This window comes from Bombus vosnesenskii, unplaced genomic scaffold (assembly GCF_011952255.1).
Source record: "Bombus vosnesenskii isolate JDL3184/JDL3185 unplaced genomic scaffold, Bvos_JDL3184-5_v1.1 scf7180000013294, whole genome shotgun sequence".
Classification (NCBI taxonomy): Eukaryota; Metazoa; Arthropoda; class Insecta; order Hymenoptera; family Apidae; genus Bombus; species Bombus vosnesenskii.
The window spans coordinates 617,457-634,972 of NW_022882945.1; the positions used below are offsets into that span (position 1 = coordinate 617,457).

At 35.3% G+C, this 17,516-nt stretch overlaps 3 protein-coding genes across 8 annotated transcripts; 1 reads left to right on the forward strand and 2 right to left on the reverse strand.

Annotated features, from left to right (window-relative positions):
• Positions 1-272: 272 nt before the first annotated feature.
• Positions 273-7,111, reverse strand: LOC117233078 (androglobin-like). Its single transcript, XM_033493015.1, has 8 exons — positions 6,988-7,111; positions 6,824-6,924; positions 6,596-6,725; positions 5,419-5,640; positions 5,099-5,218; positions 4,711-5,030; positions 1,841-4,396; positions 273-1,558 (listed from the first exon to the last, which is right to left on the reverse strand). The coding sequence occupies exons 1-8, from the start codon at positions 7,109-7,111 to the stop codon at positions 920-922; spliced, it is 4,212 nt and encodes a 1,403-aa protein (XP_033348906.1). The 3' UTR covers positions 273-919.
• Positions 7,112-7,203: 92 nt separating this feature from the next.
• LOC117233042 (G-protein-signaling modulator 2) lies at positions 7,204-12,146 on the reverse strand. 2 transcript variants are annotated; one of them, XM_033492934.1, is made up of 9 exons: positions 12,102-12,146; positions 11,160-11,525; positions 10,949-11,091; positions 10,639-10,878; positions 10,092-10,563; positions 9,796-10,013; positions 9,577-9,721; positions 9,264-9,501; positions 7,204-8,388 (listed from the first exon to the last, which is right to left on the reverse strand). In XM_033492934.1, the coding sequence occupies exons 1-8, from the start codon at positions 12,144-12,146 to the stop codon at positions 9,298-9,300; spliced, it is 1,833 nt and encodes a 610-aa protein (XP_033348825.1). In that variant the 3' UTR covers positions 7,204-8,388; positions 9,264-9,297. The 2 variants fall into 2 exon arrangements, with proteins under 2 accessions (XP_033348825.1, XP_033348824.1); XM_033492933.1 differs by having other exon boundaries at positions 7,204-9,501.
• Positions 12,147-12,800: 654 nt separating this feature from the next.
• Positions 12,801-16,940, forward strand: LOC117233041 (A-kinase anchor protein 17A-like). 5 transcript variants are annotated; one of them, XM_033492927.1, is made up of 8 exons: positions 12,801-13,184; positions 13,264-13,456; positions 13,816-14,444; positions 14,538-14,686; positions 14,762-14,969; positions 15,042-15,242; positions 15,318-15,450; positions 15,522-16,940. In XM_033492927.1, the coding sequence occupies exons 2-8, from the start codon at positions 13,285-13,287 to the stop codon at positions 16,442-16,444; spliced, it is 2,415 nt and encodes an 804-aa protein (XP_033348818.1). In that variant the 5' UTR covers positions 12,801-13,184; positions 13,264-13,284; the 3' UTR covers positions 16,445-16,940. The 5 variants fall into 5 exon arrangements, with proteins under 5 accessions (XP_033348818.1, XP_033348819.1, XP_033348820.1 ...); XM_033492928.1 differs by having other exon boundaries at positions 12,802-13,456; positions 15,042-15,233; XM_033492929.1 differs by lacking the exon at positions 12,801-13,184 and having other exon boundaries at positions 13,329-13,456; positions 13,775-14,444.
• Positions 16,941-17,516: the final 576 nt, after the last annotated feature.

The following is a 17,516-nucleotide window of genomic DNA, read 5'->3' on the forward strand; positions in this document are numbered from 1 at the left end:
GTTGACTGAAATAAGGTTACCATAGAATTATTTAGATTTGATTACTCTGTTCAAAACCGAACTTTAAGATGTTGAAGCTTACGTGACTCAAATAACTCTACTTTGTTATATTTCTTGCGAGTTGATATCGTGCAGCCTTGAACGAAGTTCTAGATCCTTATAAACCCCATTACGTTTCTAATTGCTTGTTACGGTCGTCAAAAGCTGTAATCTTTAATCTATGACCGATTTTACAAATTCACTGTATCGCTTCCACCTACCGTGAGTAGGTATCGTTCAATGTGTCCCTGACCGACCACCGATCTAGATAAGTGGCGATGAAAAATCGTGGCTGTTTAAAGGGTCCCGCTGAATCATCGATCGTTATCGTTTAGAACGTAATACGCAGATTATTCGCTTCGAGGAGGACTCGAAGCTGGTGGAATCCGCGGCGCCAGGAATGTCGCTGCACCGGAATATACATGACGCTGGCGGTTACAACGATTAGTAAGCACAAGGTTCATGCAGCAATTAAAGATACTTTTCTTGTGAACCGGGTGTCGTGAATATGTAAATGCTAAGGTATATTGGCCTTCGTGTGTATTTCTTAAGTTTTTAAGAGGCAGAACTTAAAGGATGCAACTTAACATAAATAGCGTTTAAACATCTTAAATCTTGTTCGGATTAATTCATTTACTGGAATTCAAGTAATTTGACTATGTAATGAGAAGAGAGCTAGAAATTTGGAAGATTATTTCAAGTATGGTAAATAACAGGTTCACACTGGTGAAGTGTCTTCTTCCTATTCTCATCTTCTTATTAAATACAACACGATTCGTTCTGACTATTTAATCTAGCATAACTACATTAACCAAATATTTACTTGTGATAGTAAATTACTGAATTAAAATTAATGTAAATTATTCTAAAATTAATTGGTCTAAGTTTTCTTAGATTTCTTGCTTCTCTTAGTAGACTTGGTGCTCGAAGCAGCTACAGGCTTCGTACTAGCTATATATCCTTTTCGAGCTTCGTACACGTCTTCCAACATTCCTCTTCTATCAAAAAATGCATCTATATATCTTCCATACAATGTTTCGTATTGGTACTTCTGTCTTTTATATAGCTTGTTCAGATCTTCGAGAAAATACGCGTAGTCTTCCTGAGCGTACAAGATATTCATTATACGAATATTTCGCATCATTTCTTCATCCGACTCCATCTTTACCCATGCTTCGTCCTCCTTGTCCTCTTTGACCTCGTAGATAGTCAAATCCAAGGGTGGAAGTCTACGAAGGGACGGAGGTGGCTTCAACGTCCTCTTCTCCAAATGAGCCATTGAAATCCTGGATGTCTCGATGTGCGACAAACGATGGCTCTCCCTTTTCGTCAACGATTTCTCGGAATGACTCGAAGGTTTCTTTTCGAACGAATCCGCTGAGCATTTCGACTTGATCTCGTGTTTCTTTATGAAAGCTTCACGGAGTTCTCTACCACGCTGCAAGCTGTCAGGATTCTCTTTCGCCCAGGCTTCCTTCATCCTCGCTATCTCCCTTTCCTTCGTCCTATCTTGGGATATCTATTGATCGGAAATATAATCGTCATAGATGATTTATAATGTAACCATATTATAAATACACATATACATTCTCATAAATTTAGCACACATAGGAGAACTTAAGTATTGAAAAATCATTAGAAAGTTATTCAAGCGTTTAGGAATTATTATTTAATTTGAAGTTAAGCTATAAATCTTGAAGAATTATTATCTGATTTAAAACATATGCAATAAGGATAAACAGTGGGTACATATATGAAATGTTTGTAAAATCTTAAAACGTTGTGTAAGTATGGTATATACCTTTAATCCGCTTCCAGAATCAGTAACTACTTGAAGAATCCAATAAGGCGACTCGACAGCCGGAACACTTTCAACAGACTGCTTCGAAACTCTCCTCGACCTTAACGACTCACTCTTTGACAGTCTTCCTGTATTCGAAAAAGGTGGTAGTTTCTTTTTAATAACAGAGCCTGTCGGTTTCACTTTAAATTCTGACACAAGACTCCATTCTGTATCAGTCAATGGCCAGCTGTTTCCAAGCACTGACGCTTCTACGTGATAAATCGTGTGAGCTATCACATCATCCTTACTTCTACTTTCGTTGCTATCAACTTTCTCTTCGCTAGAATTCTCTTCATCGATGTTATTAGAATTATCCCTTTCAAGTGTAATTTCAGTAGAACTTCTTCGAAATTCCAAATACACCATCGGCAAAATAACTACACAAGTACCTTTTATTTGCGACAACACTTGACCTTCCTCATCGATGACTCTCAATCTCATTCTTACTTTCTCATACGATACTCTTAATCTAAACGAGACCAAACTAGGTTTCACCACTCGAACGATCCACTTGGAAATATAATTTCTCGAATTAGGAATATAACTGTTGGACAATTCTTCTATAGCTAATATAGGAGGCATGTTAATCGTGAGAAACGATACTTCGTCAATTAGAAAATAAAACACAGGTTGTCCTTTCATTGTAATTATATTTAAGGACCAAGGTAACTCTTTCAACGTTTGATCTTCGCTCCAACCATAGCAGAAGATAGTATAACCTAGTTTCGTATGCTGGTACCGAGTTGGAACCACATTGTTTACCACTCGTTGTATTTCTTCACCTGTCTCATTTTTAAACATGCGTACACTATACTTTGGTAGGTTAACAAATAAATCTATACTGGCAAACACTGTCTCTGAGGGTTGAGGATTCACCACGAGTCTTATAATAGGGAGCCATTGGTTTGGCGTGATATTTGTCACCGTCCCTTTCAATTCTTGCGCTTGCAAGGTATACTCGAAGTCTTTAGAACAATAGTAAATGTCACGTAATTTATCATGATGCTTTAATATATTCCTCAGTACCTGATTAGCTAAGGATTCTCGCTTATTATAATTATACAATTCTGCAACTTTCAATAGATTCTGTAAAACTTGATTATGCTGTTCGTGACGAGGATTATGTATTTTCAAATATCTCCTAATGGTAATCGTTTTGAAAAACGCTTGAATAACAGTTGCAGCCTTATTTTGTACAATAATTTTTTCCGTGGGATGCTGACTAGCGTATCTTCTATTCTCAATCAAGCTTCTCGTCTTGTTCAGCAAGTTCTTCAACACGATCGTTGCGTTTTTGAAGCATTCTAAGCCAACAGTATGATTCAGAAAAAATATTCTCAGAGCTCGTAAAACACCTGGAACCTCGTCTTCAGGCATGATTTTTCTAATTAATTGTACTTGTTCCTCGATAAAGTAGTCGTGTATCTGATTATAGAACAACTTGTCCCTCATCTCTCGATCTTCAACCGGTGGCAAGTAGCTTTTGTAGTAAATCTTCAAGGCTTCCGAGTATCTTTCAGTGCCAAACGCTTGATAGACGCTACAGACGGAGTTGCTGATGTGCCTCGCCATCTGATCGACCGTTTCAGATTCTGTGCACATTAGTTGATACATCCTTCGCCTGTCCCCCACGTGGAAAACCGTATCCGATGAGATAGATATAAGGCAATTGGATTCCGAGTGACAGTAAACTCGTAAAAGGTGTCTCCCTCGATCTATTTCCATCACGGTTGATTTTGTTCCAGCAGTTAAAACGGAGACGAAGAAGATGGATTTTTCTGGCTTACGAAACCAACAATGCTCTTCTATACTTAGACAATCTTTATTTCCCTTTAATTTGGTTCTGGGAATTGAAGTTTCATCGTCGGCGTCTTCGACAATTTCGATGGAAACTTGGAACGTTGCAAAGTCGATGAGAAAGAATTTCTCTTCCAACGAATCGGTGAAGACATATAGCGGCTCGTTTCTGGTTTTTGACATTTTTTGAGGCCAACTGTAAGTGTCGATGAATTCAGAGTTTTTGAACGTTGTTTTAGACGGTGAACTTCTCCTGCTACCTTTCTTACTCTCTTTTTTAGTTTCAGATTTTTCATCGTTTGGTTGTTTCGGTGCAAATCGATCTGACAGTTTCATACTGTATTGAAAGTAATCTAGTTTATAGAAAAAATGTACGTCTTTCACGTAGGGTTCCATTTTGTTAAAATCTGCCCAGAAGCTGATGTCCTCTGAAAAATCTGGCGAAATTTTCTTCTCCTCCTTCGACATTTCACGAGCCCTATCTTTCTGACTTGTTTCGTCTGTTTTCGACTTATCATTGACAGTTTCATCTTGAAGATCTTTCTCTGTAGTTGTCGCAATGTATTTGTTCATCACGCTATCCTCGCATTTCCTCAAAGGGCTGACTATTTTCAGGGATCGAATCGGTACGAAATATTCAACTGGATCGATTATTCCTTCGTTGATCGCCCATTTTAACCAACGATAAAATTTCCATCTTGCTAACGGAGGCTTCACCTATTATTTATATCATTTATTTTTTTCATTTATTTCGATATCCTATCATGGGCGAAAGTTTACCGCAATATATCTGGTTTGAATTAAAAAATTAATACAGTTAAACAAACGGAATAGAATGTCTTATTGTTATTCAATCATAAAAAGTAATCATTTTTAGAGAAATCATTATTTTCAGTGGTTACGAATTATAACATTGCTACAATATTACACAGCACGATAATATTAAAATAAAATTCAAATGGGATAAAATTTCACTCACGATCGTGTACACAATATTCGCCGTACTAAGTTCCAAAAATTATTTAACATACATCTTTGGGATCCAAAGGAATATCGCGTGACTGAGCTACATAAATAAAATGGCCCCAACATGGTGCTATTTCCGGCACAATTTCTGAAGATACTTCGTTCATGTCTTTCAAACCGAGAAACAGAGTAACTGGTTGTGGCTTAATCAAAGCGCTGAGCTTCTGATTATTTTTCGATTTTCTCGATCGATCGGTTTTCTTGGACTTTTTCGTATCAGCAGTGTTGGTGGATCTTCTCGTAAGATTCGTATCCTTGGATTTTTTCGTCCTCGTCGTTTCCCTAGATTTTCTCTCCTCTTTACTTTTCTTAGACCTCGAAGCTTCTATTTACAAAGCGTTAAAACTATATACGGATTGTAAGAATGATAAATACAGGAGACACGCGACTAACCCTGACTTTCCTGCTCCGTAACTTCCGCTTCCCATTCGAAATGGTCTGCGTACTGTCTCAAAAAGTCCCATTTATCTTGGGGTGAGAGATACTCCACTTCTAATCGCAAACAAACCCATCCTGCATTTAATTGAAGAGAAACAATATATAATAGAGGAAGAGAAATATACTTTTATGTCTCTAATTAAATAGATATTTTACATGTTTCTTACATATTTTGAATATTTCTGCACTTTTAAATTTTCCATAAGTGCATAAATATACCATAGTACCAAATATACCATAGATGCATAAATTAAATAGTTTAGTTATTACATTACCTGTTAAACACGTGACAGGATGGAAATCTACGATCTCGTAATAGTCTGTCCAGGTCAAAGAGCACAATTTCAATAGGGCCTTTGAAAGAAGCATGGGCCATAATTCAAAATTATTAGTAGTTCGAGGTAAAAGTGGTACTTTCTCTTCATTCACTGGTATCATATCATCCACGAGAATCCGGCGCCAAGCTCCCAAGAAATATAATCTTACGACGTATTTGCCTTCGACGTAATAGAAATTTTTCAAAAATCTTTATACACAGGAATAAAGTTTCTTCACGAAGGAAAAATATAATTTTCATGGAATGGGACACTAAATCCTAAGAAATTAAAAAACCCCTTCGAAACGCACAAGGTATCGAATTCGCGAATCTAAGAAATTAGGTTTCAAGAAATCTCTAAGCGTATCAAAATATAATATATAGTAAGAGATCTCTAGATCTTCTTTACTCAGACTCGGGATATACGCATTAACGAACATCACGCGTTAGAAAGCCAACAAGCTGTCTCGTTAATGACGATAAAATGGTAATAGTAGACGCTGGAGTGTTCTAATTTATTTGGAGAGGTGAGGAACGAGCAACATTCCCGATGATCGATTTAATTAAATCGCAACGCATCGCGGATAATTTGCGTCTGATGTAAAAAAATGAAATAAAGAAATGGATGATTAATAAAATGTTGAGAGTATACCGTTTGGATTTATAACGGGCCGATGTAGCATACCCTTGCCGGCCTTGTTCATCGAATACACATTCATCCAGCCCTGCCAAGATTGGTACCGACCATTCCAAATAAAATTGCTGCTCTCGCTACTAATTTCCAATCCATCTCGACCGCAGTACTGGAGATTTATTAGCGCGGAAATGAACCACCGTGCGAACTGAAAGTCGTCCCTTCATTGAACCACGTTCAATTGCGAGCAGGTTGCTTCTTGATCGGTGTGTACACTCCGATCAATTGTGACGCGATCTCGAACAATCGTGGATCGCTTTGCGACTCTTTCTGAATGGACACTTTACTTTTTAATTAGTAATTTTTTCTTTCCTGTTGTTTAATATTTCGAAGTCGCTCAGAAACCAAGCTGATCAATCCGATAAATTAAAATACGTTATTTTTGGAAATATTCTAGCATGCATCCAATTCAAACCGCAAATAGGGATGAAAATGATAATACTTTGAAAGATTTTGTTAGAAAGTGCGGGCATATCTGAATTAATATAGATTACCTGACTGTGTAATAAGTGTTTGTTATTCGCGATATAGTCTGGACTCTTTGAATTAGCGACAAATACTGTCAGTTGTCCCTAAATTCAAGTTATACAATTATAAATAAGTTAAGTAAAGTTGATTTTTTTAGACAATCACATGAATAGAAATTAATTTTTTAAGGGAGCGTACATACATTTAGATTGTCTAAATTCTTTGCTCTTATCCACTTACGAGGTACTAAAGATGGGGGTAATTGAACGAGCTGTGTGTCGAGAAACAAACCATCCGGTCCATCTAGAATCAGTATAAAATTGCAATGAACAAAATTATGAAAGAACAATTTTTCTTATTAATTACTTTTGGGATGAGCCCAATTTTCCTTGTTTAACGCTGCATCGGACCATTCTGGCCACAACGTTGAATCATCTGTGGAAGAAGCTTCAAATACAGATTCTGAAGGCTTTTTGGACATTACAGACATATTTGAAACATCTTTCTTTTAGCAAAAGACGATCGTCCTTATGTGAAAAATAAAAATGTTCATTGAGAACAAACAATAATTAAATATTCAAATTTGTGGAAAAAGTATATATATATATATTTATTGAATCTCTATATTATACATAACTATATGAGAGTGAGATGTAAATCTACGTCAAAGACAGACTCCATAAAAAAATAGTACAATTTAAAGAAACTATATTATCTCATTAGTACCTAGTCCGCTATGATGCCATCGCGAACCTTAAGAAACTAAATGTATTAAAAATATTGAATGTACTACAAATGTAACATCTGCAAAAAAATAGTATTACTGATCTTTCGTTATTATATAAACTCAATAACGAATCAATAGTTACTTCGACTCTTTCAATGATAACAGTTATGAACGATGAGCTTGTACGTTTACACCATTAAAACGAATTTCTTCTTTTTTTTCTTTTTTTTTTTTTGTTCTTTAACTCACTTTTCGTTTCAAGTTCATATAGTTACACAATTTTCTTAACAACAAGAAAAATAATACTATAATTCATACATACAGGAATTACAATTAGTTCTCGTCCTTCCTTTTACATGACACTAATAATTTTCTTCTCCAACAATACTCGAACATAGTTTTATAGTCGCTTGACCAGGCTCGGCTTAATTTTATATTCGCTTTCATAGTTAAGTTTAGATTTTAGTACACATGTATAATAAGTAGGCATGAAACGGTTTAGCCTCAAAGTACACATACACGCATAGTAGGTCGATAGAATTACATAAACTTATTAAGGCATTGTTCCAATCTTCTCCTTGTTTTCTCCTCTAGATCCTTGAAGCGTTTTATTTCTAATAATCTTCCTACCGCATATCCAGAAACAAACAACGCGTAGGATTTACATTAGGTTATTTATCGGTAAGATATCTTTAAAGGTTATAAATATAATATGGAATATTTAATGGAATGTTCAATACGTTCCTCTTTTAATAAATGTATTATCCAAGTATTTGTCTTTTCAAAGTTCTTAGAACACAACGAGATCAGGATGATACAGTGGATCGTATCAAATTGTAAGTTTGAGAATCCTTATAAATTGAATTCTCTTATGCATAATTAAGTCTGTTTGAAAGTTTTAAGGTGGAATATCCATATAGAGTTTTGTAGTTAGGTACTATTGGAATTAAAGATGATCATGGTCGATCCAGTCTATCCACAGATACACCATTAACACTCCATCTAATTGGAATGTGCAGAGTATAGATGAAAGACGGAAGCTGGTTACAACATCATATAATTAATAGAAGTGGTAACATTGGTTATAAATTATTATAATTATACGTGTTACAAACTTCGATTAATTCACATGCATTTATCAATATATAATAGGGAAAACAGTGAATACAGAAAAATAGACAAACAACGAAGACCAACAATTTCTTCTTTCTTTTTTATACTATATATTCAGATTCCAACAGATCAATTCTTTTTGGCACCAATTTTATCACGTAGTACCTCGCAATTCACGAAAATAATTGATATCTAATTATACAATACTGAATATGGAAAAAATAATGCCAGGATTGATAAATCTTCATCGTTCCGTGCTCATGACTAACATTTTAAGTTCTTTGAAGAAATTCATGACTCAAACACTCAACCTGGCAGTGTTTATAATGTTATCAATTTAATTTTTTTATCGTGAATTATTTAGTCACTTTCTAATCGCAGCTAAAAAACAAATACTCTTGCATCTCAAAAATATTAATACAAAGTTATTTTCTATTTAATGTCGTGCAACATTTCCTGATTGGTTACACGAACAACATAGGTTCGTATATACAGAATTTGGCACCATACTATGGATACTCAAGCAGCTAAAAAAAGTCTTTTCAGCTTAGCAAAATCAGTATGCTATGATCGTAACAATACGGTATCGTTACGTTGTTCTACGTATAAAGTGAAGAACCAATATCAGTGGACGGTATAATAGTACCTTGCAGTTTCCTAAAGTCTGAATCATACTTGTACAATGATTTCATAGGCTATGAGCGGAATCCATAAATTAAGCATTGATTGTTTCGTAAATCATAAAAGAAGACAACGAGAAATTGCGTGGAACGAATCGTAGAATTTCAAGCAGGTTCATTACCATGAGATTTCCCACAATTATATATATTAATGCTTTAACAGGTTTTGCCAGGACCAGAGGCTCTTTGATCTTCCATTCGTCCGGCCTGAAGTCTTTGTATTAAAGCGAAAAGATCCTCCTCAGGCACTGTCGACCCTGCTTGAGTAGTCCCATTAGATCTTTGGTTGTGTTCCTCTTCAGCATCGTGCACCGTTGATGCTGCTGGTAAAGGGCTCCGCTGATCTTCTAAACGCGAACCCTATATACGCAATTTATTTAACATTTGATCTGACGAGTTTAATAGAAAAAAAGTACATGAGTGTATGATATGTACCTGGCACCTAACCAACATCTCGATAAAGGAATCGTCGGAATCTTGATTACTGTTTAGGCCAGGTAAGTAAGGCAGCGTCACTCGTTGCTCATCCATTCTTTTACTTTGCATTCCAGCAATCAGTTCTAGTAAATCTTCTCCATCCCTGAAAATAAAATCAATGTATTTTAATACATACTATTAGTAAATAAAATAATGATTTTTGCAAAAGAGACGTACTTATCTTCCGACTCGCAAACCTCAGGTGTTATCGTTCTAAACTTCGGATTGCGATTTATATTCAATGCACAACGTTGATCATCCATTCTACCAGATTGAAAACGAGATAGAAGATCAAAGAAACTATCTTCTTCTTTTTGAGTAAGTTGTGGTGTTGTGTTATTACTTTTATCTATTTGAGATTCAGCTTGCTCTTTTAGTTTTGCGTCCGGTGTGAGCTAAATAAAAATGATAATTTCGTTAGAAATCTCCAACTCAATATTGTAAAATAAAATTATATTAAATAATCAAATTACCTTAATGAGATCGAGATTATCCATGCTTTGTCGTCTAAGTCTATATCTACATGGTGAAGATATATTAACATTTGCACCAGTATTGGTCGATAGTTTTTGTGCAATATTTTCTTTATTGTTCTCTTGCTGCCCTTTTTCCAAACCCAGAATCTTTTGTAAATCATCGACATTCATTTGTGCAGTAGCTTGTCCCATTGGATCTTCCAATTCTTTGGAAATGGTTAGATGTAGATTGGCATAATGTAGTGCTTTTTCATGGTTACCCATTGCAGCATATGCGTTTCCCAAAGACCAGCAGGCACGGCCTTCACCTACACGATCTTTAAGCTGTTGTGCTATTTCAAGGTGCCACAAATGGTATTCTATTGCAGTTGGATAATCTCGCAATAGAGTATACGTATTTCCTAGGGAATAGCATGCCTGTGCTTCTACTTCTCTATCTCCTAACTCTTGTGCAAGGACGAGAGTTCTCCTAGAGTAGAGTAATTAATGTTTATCTACATATTGATTTATTGCTTTGAAGAGAAAATGTAATCTAAATACATACTTATAATGTTGTGCAGCTTTCTCAAATTCACCAAGAAATATATGTGAATTTCCTAGATTACTGTTTGCCCTCCTCTCAGCAGCTTTATCACCGAATTCTCTGGCAATCTTTAATCTTTCATTGTGATAATAAATTGCTTGTTGAAAATCGCCAAGAAGATAAAATGTATTTCCTAAATTTCCACAAGCTCTACCTTGAGCAGCAGAATCTTCCAATTCCTTCATTAATTCTAAGTTTTCTCTATAAAAGGAATTTATATGATTTATGTATATAAGTCTATATTCCAGCTTAAGAGCTTCAATTTTCTTACTCATAATAGTGTACAGCTTGTTGTAAACATTGTCTGACATCCTCAGAAAATTCCCCAGGATCTTGATGACCTACTCTACCCGCCTGTTTACCTTTAGCATGATAGACATTCCCCAAATTGTATAAAGCTCTTCCTTCGCTTAGCTATGTAAGAAATTATTGTTTTTAATAACTAATAGGAACCAAATATGATTTTTTGATCATATACACACCTTGTCTCCAATTTCTCTTGAAATTTCCAAGTGTCTCTTGCAACAAATCATAGCCTCATCAAACTTTCCCATGACTTTCAATGTATTTCCCAAGTTTCCACTAGACTTTGCTTCTCCTAATTTGTCTCCCATGTTACGTGCTAATGTCAAATCCAATTTATGATATTGCATTGCTTTCACATAGTCTCCAAGGTAAAAATAAGCATTTCCTAATTGGCTGTAAATTGCACTTAAGATCCTTAAGTCATCTGTACCAGCTTGAATTGCAGCTTGAAAGAATGCTACCCCAGATTTACAATCTCCAGCCTTACACAGACGTTCACCCTCAAGCGCCAATTCAAGGCACATATTCCACCTTTCACTATTCTGTCAAATGTAAAAAATTTCATCCATCATATACTTGTTTATCATTCCTCCAATTTGTGTTTTCATTACTTCAAATATATTAGAAACATATGTCAATTTAGCAGGAAGGATAATAACATAATTTCTAATGCATAATTACAATGTGAAAAAAGAAAAGTAGAAAAGAAAGGAAAGAATATTGGAATGATCATGGGAGTGGCTGATCATGCAATTGCAATAAATTGATTAGAGATAGAGTATTTATACTGAAAGCTTAAATTTATTCTTATTAGTTATTTAAGACGGATAATAAATTCATAGAATGTTTACATAATCGTAAAGATAATTAATTCATTAATTGATAGGTATATATGACAACTTGAGTAAGTACTTATACATAATATCCACCACTTCTTTATTTTTGGCGTGATATATTTTTTGTTGTTTGTAGAAAGCTTCAAGAAATTATATGCTGCTAATAAATAGTAAAAAGTGAAACGAATAAAAGCGAATTAATCGTGCACAGTAACGAGATGATAGACCAGTATGAGTCACGCGATTCATGTAAAAGCGTATTAATTAGTATGGTTCACTTACTTGCCCTTCTGATGTTAAATTTTCCGCACTCGCACTCAGAGACATTGTGCTCCCTTTCGTTTTCGTTCTCCCCTTGTAAATTAACAATCGATCCTTGAAGTTCCACGACCGTAAATAACAGCGAGTCTTACGTACGCGGTAAGCGATTATTCGGGTTACGACAGTAATTCGACGTGCACAATTTCTCACGCATCGTGCTATTGCTGTTTTTGGTACTGCGATTTTATTATTTCTTTGCAATAATCACATTCGCGTGCTTCTCGCGAGTAAAACGCGCATCACTTTTCCCTCCAACCCCGTAACCACTCGCCGCAGTTTCCAAATGCAACTGACCGAAAATTGAGCGTCCAAACAAATGGCGCTGGATCTATGTCCCTGGTGCAACGTCCAATCGCGTTCCATTTGGTAACAAAACAAAATTCTCTAAGATGCAACACATGGTATCAGAGATTACTCACACCCATAGTTCTAGTTGTTTCACAGTACATTACGGTGCTGCACCATGCGGCCAAGTGCTGAGTTTAATTGACATTAGTATATAAAAGAAAATTAGGGATCTGTTCTCTTTAGTTGGAACTTAGCATATATAGTTTGTTGTCTCAGCTACGTACAATTGAAATACTATACAATTGAATATGCGGCTCTAGAATTTAACCTATTATAATATAAAATATCCACGCTAGAGGGCACAACAGGCCTACACCAATTCACAATATATACACCGATTTTGGACTCAACCGCAAATGTGTAATCGCACACGATGTATCTCATGTGTACATCTTCTCGTTCATGCTACTCATCTTTGATATTCTGAAGTTCTCTTCGTATTTACAGTGTTCGATCGGTAGAGGTTGACAGAACATGGAGTTCATATATGATTCTGTTTTTGTTGAATGATGTTTAAGTCGGTAAACGGAGAAGTAAATCTGTGAGAAGTGAGTCGAGTCGCGCGGTGAACGGAACGATATTAAACGGTGAAGTGAAGGAGGAGAATCTTTTTGGGTCTGAGGAAGAGTTATTAATTTCGAATGGCTACACAACCTCTCTACTGAATAGTTTTCATCTCACTGGGTTTACTTTGTCGTAAGATAGATATTTAACAATAATTGTAGCTTTTCCTCTTGTATTCCGTAACTTTATATCGCGTTCTTCTACCGTATAGAAAGTATTCGTTATATTAATAATGAGCGATGGTAAGAAAGTAGGTGAAAATTCCAGTACTGAGGTTGTTAACCAATTTCGAAGCTGTAGGGATCTTAGTGATATCGTACCTCTGTATACGCAACGCGCGCTTTACTTAAAACCAGTCGCAAAGATAAATGTTTCTGTTAATCTTCCTCAACTAAAAGTAGCAGGTAAAACGGTCATGAATGATATGTATTTTATCTTCATCTGCATTTTTACTTATTGAGAAAGATCACATTTACGTTTTTGTTTAAACTTATGTTTGTCATTTCTTATTACTGAGAGCTTTATCAAATGACTTTTTATTCATGTCAATCACTATTTATGTTATTAAAAACATATTTGTGCATATTTTAATCATGATTCTTCTAGGTTTATAAAATGAATTTAATAAACGCACCGATTAACTATGTTGAAATTTTGTGACAGGAAACAACTTTATTGTTTTAAATTCTATGTATATTTATAATTATATGTAATATTTTTAGCATAGTAGGTTTTTACAGAAAATTAACTGCGATATAAATAGGAAAGACAATATCAACATGGGAAGTAATGGAGAAGATCCGTGCCCTTATATTACCGGACCAGTTTGCATCTCTGAAAGTAGCCAAGAGTACATTGGAATTTATCAGATTGGAAGGAGATTTGCAAGACAGATGCAGACTACAGCGTGTGCTTGCAAGATTGGATTCCCAGCGTTTGAACTTGTCTGGATTCCCCAATGTGCTAAAAGTCCGTGCAGCAGAAACAAAGGATGATTTTCCAACGAGGCATAGTTGGAATTCTTATTTTAGAGATGCCAAGCATATGAATGAACTAAAACCTGGAGAAAGGCCTGATACTATACACATAACAGGCTTACCTGTTAAATGGTTCACTGAAGATGGTGCAACTATGCCCAGTGAATCCTTGATCAATAAGATCTTCAAGAAATGGGGAGTACTTAGAAGAATAGATGTACCTGCTGCTGATCCTTATAGGTCTAGAATGCGTCTTGGCACAAATATAAATAAGTTTAGTTATGAAGATGGCATATTTTTTGATGCGTATATTCAATATATTGAATATATGGATTTTGTTAGAGCTATGGATGCATTGCGTGGTATGAAACTTCTTAAAAAAGAAGAAGAAAAAGCATTTACAGCCTCTATTAAGGTGCGTTTGCAATGTAGGCATACATACATAAGTTGCATCAACTGTAATTATAAAATAAAAAAAGTCGTTTTTTATATTTGTTATTTTATATAGATTACTTTTGATAAAACAAAACACATGAGCGATAGTTCTGTTGCACATAGAGAATTTGAAAGAAAACGTCTTATAGCCCAGGATACATTAGCAGCAGAACGACTTCGTAGGAAAGAAGAAGCTGAAGAAAAACGTCGAGAAGAACTAAAGTAATTAGCAGTAATATTTATAGTGACGACTGTAAGTAAAACATCATGTAACATTTCGTACATTATCTCCTCTAGGAAGAAAGAAGAAGCTGACGCAGTAGCTAAAGAAAATAGACGGAAAAAACGGGAAGAGAAACGAAAACGTAAAGCTATAACTATATTTCGAAAGAAGGAAGAGGATAAGGTGTCCATGAAGATTGCCAGAGAAGGCCAAAAATTAATAAAAGCACAAAGGCAACTTGAAAGCATTCGTTTGTTAGATGAATTATTTGATAGAATAAAGGTAAAATTCTGTGAAATTGTCATTATATCTTGGTAAGAATAAAATTGACTAAAATTAATTTTCCATATTAAGATAAAAGTAGAAAACAATGAGATTAAAATAGATGAATTCTCAAACGATGCAAAAAGGGAAGACAAGAGAAGTAATAAAGTAGCTGGTACCATTGAAATATTGAGTTCAGAAGAAGATTCTAAGGATGAAAAGAAAGATAAGAAAGTAAAAAAATCAAAGAAGAGAAAATCTAAGAAAGAAAAAAAGAAAAAAGTAACAAATGTATTTTTTATATTTCTATCGTTTTCTTCCTTTCTTTTTTTTAACTTTTATATTGAGCAATCTAATCTTTTTCAGAAGAAACGGAAGAAGGGTGGTAAGGATTCTGAAAATTCTGCAAGCCTAAGCGAGGAATCAGGCGCAGAAGAGCAAACAAAAAAATTAAAAAGTGTTCTGAATCAAAATGTTACATATCCATCATCGTCAACAGGTAAACACGAATAATAACAATAATCAATATGTGTCACCAAAAATACTAATTAATTGTATTTTTTCTTTCAGCATCGTCAACTTTAGAACCTCTTTCTTATCCCACCCTTTATCCACGTTTCCCACAACCGTGGTATTATGATGCGCCCCTGCCTGTGATTTACCCCAGTTTACCGAGAGGTATATCCAGAGGTGGTCGTTTTCCACGAGGACGGGGTAGGGGATTTTCATGGCGTAATGCTGGAAATCCTCATACGTTGCATACATTTAATCCTCATCTGTATAACGAACAGTACTACAAATACTTTGCTCATTTAGTAGGCCAGGACTATCATTCTTTCGACTACAGAAGCTCACGGTCACGTAGTCGTAAAAGATCGTTCAGCAGATCTAGATCGAGATCTAGATCAATATCGAGATCGAGGTCTAGATCGAGGTCAAAGTCACGATCGAGGTCAAGATCAAGATCAAGATCGAGGTCTTGCTCGAAATCGAGATCTATATCACGCGGCAAATCGAGGTCGAAATCACGTTCACAATCGAAATTGAGGTCTGGATCGAGATCTCGTAGTAGAAGACAAAGCAGAAGTAGATCCCGTTCGAAAAGACGACGAGGAAGATCGAGATCAAGATCGAAATCCGACACTAGAATGAGATCGCGACGATCGAGATCTAAGAAAAAATCTCGTTCGGAGAGTCACTCTAATTCTCGAAACAACAGTAAACATCCTTATAGACGCAGGCGAGAAAGATCAGTATCGAAGGTGAAAATTACAAGAGCTAAATCTCGTAGTACGTCGCCTAAAAGAAGATCGCGTAGTAGTACCTGGTCCATGCCTAAATCACCTGGCAGAAGAAGCTGTTCTTGGTCAAAAGGGGCAGAAGCTGTGAGCAATAAAATGGACACTGTTCAATCGACAAATATAATGGAGCAAGAAACTGCAAATAAAGGAGCGCCACAAACCTTTCATTTGGAAAATATAACTTCTGATTGACAAGAATCGAAGACCATTCTTCCACATTGTGTCTTCAATGCTCCAGCGTAAGAAAAGCGTATAGCTAACTCTTTGTACAAAATCTGTAAGAAATCCGTGAGTGCGTAATCCTAATTGTGTATATTCAAGTTTATAGTATTTCTTTGACAAAAGAAGATATATATTTTTATTCATGTGCTAGCTCTTCCTAGTTTTAAAGGATTCCATATATATAGCAATATATACGAGAGACGATATTTAAGTGCATCACTTATATATGTACGTGCAAAGTATTGTTAACGTTCTAATCCTATGGATGTTTGAATTTTGAATGTGTATTGTACATATATCATGAATGGCAAAGATTGCTAAAATATGCATTTTTATCTCAAGATTGAAAATAAACCTGTGACATCGACGTATTAAATATCTGTTGAACCATCCCAAGTGTAGTAGTACATTGATGTCTATTTTGGTAAATTGTTTATTGATCCAAATATATGTACATTTTGGAATACTCTTTATTGTTACGTAAACCAGACTTCATCTCTTTAGTTTCTTTTCGGAAAAGATACAGGATGCATCAAAGTAAAAGACATTGAAATTCGACTTGCAAATTTTATTTGTTTTTCGGCATGAAAATGCATTGGTTCATAAACATTGTTAGTCATTATACTCCTATCCTTTCGTAAAGGATCGAAGATCGTTTTTTTTTCTTAGCAGCGTTCTTCGGAGATACACGCTACGATTAGAGATTTATCGACTGGTGCTTCGCTTGATATTAATTAAATCGCCTATGATTAACAAAGATCATCGAAATTCATCGGTTTTATTTTCTTTCATTCTCTAACTTATTAGTGCCGTGATTAGCACCGCACGTGCGTATCCGCTCGACGTATCGCTTTCTCAAAACACGGTTTTTGTTCATTTCTTCATCTTTTTCTCTTTAAAAATATGTGCTACATTTTTTGTTTGTTTGTCTTCTCATCGCTATATTTAATTATATAATAATATGTATGTATATATATAATACATATATATATATACACCTTGCATCGCCACTCGTATGTTTCGGAATAATAACACCGGTTTG